Source organism: Pseudonaja textilis, chromosome 1 (assembly GCF_049901715.1).
Source record: "Pseudonaja textilis isolate UNSWEBS1 chromosome 1, rPseTex1.2, whole genome shotgun sequence".
Classification (NCBI taxonomy): Eukaryota; Metazoa; Chordata; class Lepidosauria; order Squamata; family Elapidae; genus Pseudonaja; species Pseudonaja textilis.
Genome location: NC_141990.1, coordinates 177,660,616 through 177,671,922, shown reverse-complemented (window position 1 = coordinate 177,671,922; position 11,307 = coordinate 177,660,616). Strand labels below are relative to the sequence as shown.

General features: G+C 31.6%; 1 protein-coding gene across 1 annotated transcript; it reads right to left on the bottom strand.

Annotated features, from left to right (window-relative positions):
- Positions 1-1,075: 1,075 nt before the first annotated feature.
- On the bottom strand, positions 1,076-11,307 carry MSTN (myostatin). The gene is made up of 3 exons (XM_026696903.2): positions 10,786-11,307; positions 6,007-6,380; positions 1,076-3,329 (listed from the first exon to the last, which is right to left on the bottom strand). The coding sequence occupies exons 1-3, from the start codon at positions 11,135-11,137 to the stop codon at positions 2,949-2,951; spliced, it is 1,107 nt and encodes a 368-aa protein (XP_026552688.1). The 5' UTR covers positions 11,138-11,307; the 3' UTR covers positions 1,076-2,948.

Genomic DNA, 11,307 nt, shown 5'->3' with positions numbered 1-11,307 from the left:
GCTCATCAGTAAGACAACTACTTGCATACTATATCCTGAACTCAGTGTAAAATAAATATGTGAAATAGTTGGTGAGTGATGGCAAACTGTCATTGGAAGAATTCCCCTCTTACTCAAGTTCACATTGGCCTGAATCCATGGAAATGCTAAGTCTTCTAAGCTGCATGGAGATCTGCTATCAAAATCTGGCATCAATGTAGAATTTTATTAAATGCTGCATGGCATGAGCATGCATGAATTATTACTAGTACTTTAAATACAATTTCTCCCACACAAAGAATGAAATTTGCATAATACAGTTTGTACAATACTAAATAAATAAACTTAGTCTTAGAAGAAATATATGTGATTTAGTATTTACAAATTTTAAAGTAAGGATTTATTTATTTAGAGTACAGAAAGGATCTACTTCATATAACTATAGTTTTTTGCAGTATCAAATTACCATTGAACCCAGGACCTAGGTTATTCAACGAAACTATGTGTGTCAATATATTAGCATATTAAGAAACTGCAAGCTGTTATCTTCCATGCTAAAAAAATCTTCCACACAACAGAACAGCTTCTTAACCAGCCTTTTCCTATATTTGCCTCTGATGCCCAAATAGCTATGCACTGTCAATTTGAATACAGTTACACAGTAATATTCAATAATATCCAAATATAGCTGCCAGAAGGTAAAATTAGCATCCTGACTTTTCCTTCATTATCTTCATGAGTCTTTAGATTTTAAACAAGCATAACTTGATTGGCCACTATATGCAACCAGGAAAAAAGTTTAAATATCACTGAAATTTAAAAAAAAGTTACTTTACAAAGTTACAATAGTATAAATAGAACGGGAAGAGGAAAACTATTAGTGACTAATATCTAGATTGCTGCAGTCTCATGCAGGTAAAACGTTAAGTTGAAAACCAATAAAATAACTGGAATTTTGATGCTATAAAAAATTAAAAACTTTTAACAGAAATTATAAGGGTTATTGATTGCATTTCAATAATATTTCATATTTAAAATAATATTCCTGACAAGAAATACAATAAGTAAATTGTGTTGACCAAAATATACAGTAATATGTGCGTTACATATGTTTATTACATACATATAAAATAAATCTAATAACATATACAATTTTAGCACTTGAAAAAATGCCATCAATTTTACATTGTGAGAAGTATTACAGACTGTGAAAAACTTGACTTTGCTTTAATTTTTATCAATACAGAGGTCATTATTTGTACAATTGGATCTAAAACATCAAGTGAAGAGACTTTTTAAAGGTAGTGTTCAGAAAATGCTTTTTCAAGATTTTATGCAAGAATTCAGCTTCACCCATCACAATAGTCCTTTACTTTGTTTGTTTTTTTTAAATTCATACAGGTCAAATTTTTATGGAAGTCCCTACTGGGATTTAGTTTCATTTTTCTCACATAATGTTTTAGTGCAAAATATAAAACATTATTTCTGCATCTGCAAGGGCATCCTTAGATAGACCACATAAAGTCTCTTATGTCTTTATTGTATATCACAGTAATTCAAACAAACAGAAATATATATTTACTTGTTTTATGGATTATTTTGCTGATGTTTTATATCAACAATTACTGTGTCCCATTAATTCTTCCATTCAACTCCCTTGTTAACTTTGAATGAAGTAGCGTATATATATTTTAAAAAATAAGAATATTTGAATGAAGCCATAAGTATTATGGACTATTTAACATGTATATCTGTGCTTGCAGGAGTGTAAGAATATACACTGATTAAGAATGTACTTATTGCAAAAGAATTAAAAGAATTTAACATACCAGTAATCGAAGTACAACTTTATGTGGTAGAAAAAGACAAGCCCATGTGGCGCACCATATACTCAGAGTAAATAAAAAATTAACATTTATTTACAATATAGTATTTTGTGTGTATATATAATAAACAAACCTTGTAATATATCAACATTTTATTTTACAGTATTGTGCTCATTAATTTGACCAACTGTATGTCATTAGGCAAGCAAGGTTGCAGTATGGTTATAATAATTTTATAATAAAGTACCAGTTTTGCTTTTGTAATCTTGTCAGTAGATATTTGCTACAATAAGGACCACACATAAGCACACACAAACTTTAATTAAAATTTCCATGCTTGTGAATAATTAATAAACTATAATTGAGAATCCTATTTATTGTGTTATATGTGTCATGAACTTTAATGCCTGAAATCCTGTTGGTCTGTATATTTCTACTACAGTATTCAGAATAGTTACATTGCAGTATTCTTATTTTGGATTCTTGCAGCAAATAGTTAGGATTGCATATTGAATCTATTGTGATAGCACCATTGCCAGAAAATAATTAAAGTAACAATTATAAAAGGAATGAACAGACAATGAAGTTATCATAATTTGTGGATTTATCTACTCTGTGGAATTTCATCTTATCTGTTTTTATACTATCAAATCAATTCAAGTGTTTGAGGATAATTCAGTGATACTCATCATTCTGCATTTTGCCAGAATATCCTCTAGTGTAAATACAACAGTAAAATAAATTGTTAATACTATATACTATATTAGTAAACTCCTTTTAATTCTTTGGAATACGAGGAGGAGTTACTTTATCTATTTTTATTTGTTGAACTTAATATATGATTATAGTGTTTGCATAAATGAAAAGATAGCTCTTTTCATAGCAAGTAAATCATAAAATCTTGAGGGATTGATTGTAGCTTATCATATTCACTGATTAAAAAACACCACTTGCATTAAAAATGTCTTTCAGTTCTTATATTGTACTTTGCCTGCTAGGAAATCTTTACAATAGCCTAAAATATAACCTGTAAGAGGTAGGCCTATTGTTTAAAAATTCACAGTTTCCAAAATTGCTGAAGGGAAATATATACATATATTGGTAAATTCCACATTTTATGAAGCAGCAAACTTAATGCAGAATTCATGAGCAGCCACAACGATCTACTACCATAGCTGGTATTTTTCCATATATTATTTGTTCTTTTCCATTGAAATATAGCATATTTATTGGGGACATCTTTGTAGGTGTGCAGCAAGGGCCTGCTGAACCCCTTGGATTTGCTTGATGTACCAGATGAGTATGTGGATATTTTTGTAAAAATACAAATTCACATTCTCCAGAGCAGTAGTTTGCTTTATATCTTTTGGGTGCGATAATCCAGTCCCATCCAAAGGCTTCAAAATCCACTGTCAATGGGTAACGACAACATCGAGATTCTGTTGACTGTTCGTCACAGTCAAGCCCAAAATCTCTACGTGATCTTTTTGGCATATCTGTAATCTTGACCTCTAAAAAAGGATTCTATAAATAAAAGAAAATGAATAGTATGTTGGGAAAAGATAAATTACTCAATTTACTCATACATAAATTACTCAAATTACTCATACAGGATCCATTTTTTCTACATATTCTCTGGTATTTAAATACTATCATCTTTGAATGTTCAACTTTCACTACAATTAATAATCCCTTGCAATTGATTCTAATAATGTTTCAATAAACTTTATTTTTGTAGATAATTTTAAAATTTGAACTGTAACAAACATCTCTTATCCACTGAATGGTATCTAGGAACTGCACAATACTTCTAGCCTTGAGTTTCTTGAGCAGCAGCACCCTCTAGTACATGGTAATCAAGTCTAGAAAACCAAATGTATTTTCATGTTGTTCAAAGAATAACAAGAATAACCATTGTTTTAATAGAAGAACATTTTTTCTCACTTCTTACAATTTCCCATGTTTTCCAACCTGTTCCAAAGGACCCCTCATTTCTCTGAAATAGAATAAAGGGTGAATGGGGAACTGTATGGAGAGAAATTTCATCCCACAAAGAACATCCAGTCTATTGAAGTTTGAACATAATTTAAATATTCCCCTAGCAATTGTCAAGTTTTAAGCAGAGGATCATTTAATTACAACTATTTTCTTTATTGTCGATCATATATAAGAGAATGAAAAGAGTAGTAAAGGGGGAAAATAGATTAAGTATTGGTTACTTAATTTTAAAATCTGTATTTTTCTGTGTTCAAAATATTGATAAAGTTTCCCAAATTTATCACAGACAAACAATGTACAGTATGTTTATATAATTTGCACTATGGATTTATCCCTCAAATAACAAATAGCAGTTCTGAATTAGATTTGTATTTTCTTTTCTTTGTATCCTTAAAGTATTTGTCTCAATCTTATCGGTCTGTTTTTCGGTCTGTCTGTCTGTCTGTCTGTGGCTGTAAACAGAATGGTACAGATTATCTAGTTACGAATCAGTTATCAGTTATATATACTTTCTTCAATGGAAATGTATGATTCTATGTCCACCTGTACTGTTATATTTACTTTTAAACTTGTTTAATGTTTTTTAAAATACTTAGAAGGTCAATTTCCCCACATTTAAATATTTATAAAAATCCTGAAGGCCATAGCAGTTTTTCCAGCTGAATCGATTTATTGCTAACTGGCTATAATTATTTTAAAACAGTTCTATTAATCATGTTTACTGTATTCAATTTAATAAAAAGGCTTAGCTAGCTGATTGGAATAGAAAAACTAAACAGTGTCTATTAGAAATGGAAAACTGAATTATACTTATTGAAATAGAATGTAATGAGTTTACAATTTTTGGTAGTTAATCAGTCACTGATGTTATAACTACTGCAGAATGAATAGTTACAAAAGAAACTGATGAGCAAATAAGCACTCCTTTCATTAAGTAAGATGAAACTCAAATACTTTGGCCATCTAATGAGAAGGAAGGACTCACTGGAGAAACGCCTAATGCTGGGAAAGATTGAGGGCAAAAGGAGAAGGGGACGACAGAGAATGAGGTGGCTGGATGGACTCACTGAAGCAGTAGGCGTGAGTTTAAATGGATTCGGGGGGATGGTAGAGGGCAGAAAGGCCTGAAGGAATGTTGTCCATGGGGTCATGATGGGTCGGACACTAACAACAACAACAAATCCTTTCCTTACCAATGTTATATCATATGAGATGTTAGATCTTTCAACGTTACTTTTCTACAACTTAATGAAGTGACTTCAGGATGTGCATTCTATTCAATGCTATACAATTGTAGAAAGGATAGGCAGTGTTTCTTTCTGTCAATTCCTCTCATAGTGGCAGAACCATAGTAAATCAGGTGAGTTAGTGTAGTCTAGTAAATTAGAATGGCAAAATACATTTTTAGAAAACATTAGACAATAATGTCACAGTCCTTCATTTAAATTAGTAACTGACAATTTTAATAGCTAGTAGATAGTTAACTTAACAGATAGTAGGGTGTACAGTACTTTTCTTCCATTATTTACTGTAGATATTTGATATTTTGCTCATAGTGGATGCTTGATGGTTAAATTTACTTTGAAAACAGTATTGTTTACGCTATTATATTAGCTGGGAATGTATTCATATGACACAATGCATAGGAATGAAAACCTGATAAATAAATTTAGCTAACAAAGGCTGTGCATAGCACTCTACATTCAGGCTTTGAAGCAGCTATGCATATCTTGCAAAAGATGTAGCTGCTTTAACAACTGAAGAAGAGATGTTTCGTTTGTGGCTCTCCATTGCGAAGCAGTTTTTTCTCAAGCTACCAGTTGCTACAATTGTAATAGCCTCTGATATCAGAAGCAGCATGCATGACATGTTTCAGAAAAAAACAATACAAAAAGGTTATTTGTTGCTGTCTGTTTTGTAGGGTTTTCATAGGTATCTTATTGTCTACTGTTGGAACCATGATTTTAAGGATATACATTCTGCTCTACATAATAAATATTATTAGCTTCATTGACAGAAAATTAATTTTACTCGATTAATTTGCCAGTGTTTTCCTACTACAGTCCTAAACAAAATGATCTGGAGATAAATCCCAGAAAGTTCAATGCCAAGTAAACATGCTTATAATCACTACCTTTAAAAAGCTCTGAGATTTTTTTCTGCTCATAAGTGACAAAAATGCTGAGGACTTTAAAGAGCTTACCAAGCCTTCTTCTCCTGGTCCTGGGTAGGTCACTGCAATATCTCTTCCCTTTTCATTCAAAGCTTTGATTTCAATGCCCAAGTTGGATTCAGGTTGTTTAAGCCAATTTTGCAAAACAGTTTTCACATCGATACTCTGCCAAATACCAGTGCCTGGGTTCATGTCAAGTTTCAAGGATCGAATTGCAGTCGAAGTTGTACCATCTTTCATAGGTCTGATGAGTCTCAGGATCTGCACAAATATTGTTGTAGGCCTCTGGACTTGTCTTAAGTAAATCCACAACTGGGCTTTAACTACTCTGTTATACTGTATTTTAGAACTAAATTTAAAGAAGCAACATTTGGGTTTTCCTTCCACAGATATAGGAAAATCAGCTATAAGTAAATGAATAAGAAAAAACACTTGCTTGCAAATGAAAAATATTTTTTAAAGTATAATCATTTTATATATATGAGCTTCATAAAATATCTTCAGAAATGATTTTCATGCTTGCAGATTGGCAGTACAATTGCAAAGAGACTCATTCTCAATTGTAGGAATGATCTATAAAGTATGCAATTTCAAAGATCATCCCCATGCCCCAATGCCCCACATTATACCTTGGTGCATATTAGCCCAAACCATTTCTTCCTACATTATGATTTTGCTATCTCCTTTCCACAAGCACTTGGTATAAAATTAATTTTTATGTTCAATCTCAACAAGTGTAATTTCTATGTAGAACCATTGCATCAAACTGTTTACCACAAAGGCACAAGACTTTTGCCATGGTTGCAAAAAAAAAAGTGGTTCTTTTTTTCTACTGAAGTTGATCACACTGAATAAAAAGCAACAGTGAAAAAATGCATATTGTTTACCACTGCAGAAGAAGGGAACCTGTGCCTTCAAGTATACAAATTCAACTCCCTACATCTCCAACTTCTACATCTCTCATCATGGACCATGTGGGATTGGACTTCCAAGAATTATTGATTTTTAATATCTGTGTACTCCATCCTTGTCACAGGAATTGTACTGGACTTTGGCATGCATGCTCTAATCTCTTCATTTAGTAAGAATCAAAATTAAATTATGGAAGTTTCTAAACTGATTCACAGTACTCATGCAATAATTATTTTAGAAATGGCCCTATGGAAACACATACAGGTAGTCCTCAGCAGTTCATTTAGTGACTGTGCAAAGGTACAATGGCACTGAAAAAAGTGACTTTTGACCATTTTTCACACTAATGACCATTGCAGCATCCCCATGGTCACATGATCAAAATTTAGATGCTTGGCAACTGGTTCATATTTATGATGGTTGCAGTGTCCTGGGGTATGGGATCAGCTTTTGCAACCTTCTGACAAGCAAAGTCAATGGGGAATCTGGATTCATTTAACAATCGTATTACTAACTTAACAACGGCAATGATTCACTTAACAATTGTTGTAAGAAAGTTCATAAAATGGGGCAAAACTCACTTAACAAATATTTCTTTTACCAACATAAATGTTGGGCTCAATTGTAGTCATAACTTGAGAACTACCTGTAGTAGAAAAATACAGAACTATGAAATGCTAAAAATAAAATATTCTAACTTTATTAAGTCTAAGAGATAAAAGAAAAATCTTGTAGGATAAATTCATTAAATCTTAAGAAAACTAATGGAAATATTTAATCCAAAAGCTGCAGAGTAAATTAAAATGTTCATGATACTAGCATCTGCATAGATTTTTTAAATTTATCTTTTGGCCTGGCATTTCATGTTTGCACTGTGCAGCATACTTGTGAAAAGTTACTTAAGAAGAAAACAGATTCTAAGTACTCCTGGGATTCTTTGGGAGTTTATTACTTAAAGTAACTGACCAGCTGTACAAGTCACTCTTTGAAAAAACCTTCAATCAAAATAGCAAGAGATATTGAAAGCTCTGTATTATATTTTCAGACTGATAAAGGTTGAGCATCTGAGCTCTTAACTGAATATTTATTAACATTAAGTATTTAATATAAACAAGATTGCAGAGAAGCTATAAGAGAAGTCAGATTGATTTTGCTTCTGCAGTAATAATACTTGTAAGTTATTATTTTAGATAAAATAACTTGTTTTATTTTTAATTATTTGGGCATGTCCAATCTAGTTTATGAATCCTTAAATGTAATTTCTGTTATCAAGAAACTAATGTTGGCATATAATGAAATGAGAAAAACAACTTACTTAAGAATACATATACATCAGCCTGCAAGATGTTTTTTTTATATGTGCCTTGGTGTGATATGGATCATATTAATAGAATCACGTCAATGTACACAAAACCATACCTGAAAGGCATGTATATGTGCTTGTAACTAAGTTGCTATTCTCAATAGTAGTAAGAGTACCAAAGTTGCACTGATTCTTTGACTCTTTTTATGCAGGACTCCGCCTCCTGATTGAGATGAGATTTGGGACTGGTCTGAAGGTTATAAAAGAGCACACCAAATTGCACAGCAGAGCTTTTTGCCTGAATGCCTTGCTGTGATGCAACAACAATGTTATAATCCTGGAAGTAAAATCCACTGAATTATATTCTTGAAAATAAACTCCCCCACATCTACACATTTAACATAATGAAAATTAAACAAAATGAATGGAATTCATTTTCATCATCAATGAAAATTCAAATAAATAGAAAAAAGTTTTTTTTCCAGAAGGCTTCTCCAATCAAAAAGATAAATAATTTTTGAAATGATTTGCAGAGAGTTTGTAACAAAAGCAATTTAATCCTTCTTAATACTTACAATTATTCTTAAATATATTTAGATTATTGCATTTAGATAAAATAGATGCTATTCTTAGTATTATATCAAATTAAATCTCAGTATAGTATATCACTGTTGTCTGCTGGTAGCAAATCTGTGTCATCTGGGCCTAAGTTTTCATTTTACAATATTTCATCATTGCCTTAAGTGTTATTTTGAAGACAGCTGCCATGTCCAACTTTAGCTAATGAAGAACATAAGATACTGTAATATAAATTCAGCAAAGATACTTGATAGGAGCTGTGGCAGATGCTTAGCACTAAGGCGATAACGAAGAAATGCTCATTCAATAAATAACTTCATTTCTTCTTAACACTACTAGTGTTTATGAATAATATTAAATATAGCACTGTTGACAATTAAGGAATGAGTTTCATTATGTGGCTATTAAAACTATATAGTTTGTGTTCACTGATGTCTGTTGACAAGCCCATGAATTAGAAAATGAAGTATATATAACTGTTGAGCTCAGGTTGTTGTGAATTTCTTGTATACCACTTAATTGATTTTCCAATCATTTCAGTGATTCAAGGGGAAAGGCTTCATTAGGACAATTTATCTGAAAGTGCATTCCAATGTTTTGAATATAATTACAACTGGAACAAGAATTCAGGGTGAAAACCTTATAGATTTTTATCTTGGTAGTGAATTGTAATCACTATAAGGTTAAATGCAATAGGTTCTCCAGATGCATGATGTCATAGTATCGATATGTTATTCTTGACAGGTTGATATTATGTAAATACAAAATAAATTAGAATAATTACAAAACATATACTGAAAGAACAAATCTGTAGAGGTAAACCCCCAAACTTTAACCTTAAATTGTCTATCGTGGACCTCACTCCATTCCTAAGAGGACTGTAAGGGGGTGTACCTACTGTCCCAGCGTGCCTACTGTCCCTGTCCTAACTGTTCCCATTTATTTGTACTCATTTATTATATATGTGTGTGTGTGTGTTTTCTTAAGTTTTCGCGGGTACTTACATGTATGGTATTCAGCTTTGTTCGGGTATTTTCCCACGTCATTATAGTTGTGCTTTTAAAGTTATAGCAACGAGATTCTGCTGAAACATTGCTACAACTTTAAAAGCACAACTATAATGACGTGGGAAAATGCCCGAACAAAGCTGAATACTATATCTATCTATCTATCTATCTATCTATCTATCTATCTATCTATCTATCTATCTATCTATCTATCTATCTATCTATATCAGTTTATACTTATATGTTTATATGTTAAGTATGAACAGTTTGTTCATACTTATACTTGTTTTCTCACACATGCTTGACAAACTAAACTAAATAAATAAATAACTTTTAATGGTGTAAACAAACTGTATGGAAAGCCAATTTGGTGTAGTGGCTAAAACATCACACCTGAAGTAAAAAGTTAGGTATTTTGGCCAGTCATTCTCTCCCAGTCCTAAGAAGCAGATAAGGGCAAACTGCTTCCAAAAAAAAAACATTGCCAAAAAACTAGTCTAGGCACTAGTTCAGGCAAAAACTAAATCAAAAGCACCAAAAATAAAAATCTATAGAATTGAAAAATGAGTTTTACATAAATAATTTTAAAATTCTAACATATATCTCTGTAATAAAAACATTAACATATGATACATGAGCAGACTGGAGCTATGATATTTGTTTTACAGTGTCATTTATATGAATGTATTTTGTTTTCCAATTTTCAGAAAAATATTTTTAAAAGCTGGCTCTTCAGAATGTTTCAGTATATATGTCTTTTCTGTGTATTTGTCTTTTCTGTGTATTTCTTCATGTCTTTTCTGTGTATTTATGTCTTTTCTGTGAATTTCTTTTCATATCTACAGCAAACAAATGTTTATTGTAGAATAGTTTTTATAAGAAAATATTATCTTTCTTTTTAAAAAATAGTGTCTCTTTAGTACATACGATATGTACTTTAGAAAGCATATTGTTTGACAATATTTCTCAGCACAAAGACAAAAGGAAATATTAACAAAAATTACTTACAGTTTGTAGGCATTGTAATAATAGTCTCTGTTGTAGCATGATAATCATCATCTTCTAAAGAGTCATCACTATTGTCATCTCTCTGGATATCATACTGATCAATCAGTTCTTGCAATGGAGGAGCTTTAGGTAAAAGTTGCCTTATAATATCCCGGCTAATGTTAGGTGCTTGTTCTAGACGCAGTTTACTGAGGATCTGAATTTTTATAACTTCTATTCTTGAAGATTTTGTATTCTGTCTCCATGTACATGCGTTGCATAGTCCACCTTTTTCGGTATTCTCATTTGCCTGATTACTTTCATTAAGTTCCACAGGTATGATTAGCATGAAAAGATAAATACAGAGATACATTTTTAGTTTGTATATAATCACACTTTCAAAACAGTTCTTTTTCCTTCTTTTCTCTTTCTCCTTTTCCTTCTCCTTTGCTTTGCTTTGCTTTGGTTATTTTGTTTTAAATCTTTCAGTACTCTGTGAATCACTGAAGGCAAATGCAATCTGAGACACCTCAACACTCTTGT

What these genes read in the sequence shown, in the direction of transcription:
- MSTN (XM_026696903.2), bottom strand. Translation starts at nt 11,137, where the DNA reads ATGTATCTCTGTATTTATCTTTTCATGCTAATCATACCTGTGGAACTT. An exon ending in TATTACAATGCCTACAAACT is followed by an intron (nt 6,381 to 10,785) that starts GTAAGTAATTTT and finishes ATTTACTTATAG; the next exon opens with CTGATTTTCCTATATCTGTG. An exon ending in GACCAGGAGAAGAAGGCTTG is followed by an intron (nt 3,330 to 6,006) that starts GTAAGCTCTTTA and finishes TTTTATTTATAG; the next exon opens with AATCCTTTTTTAGAGGTCAA.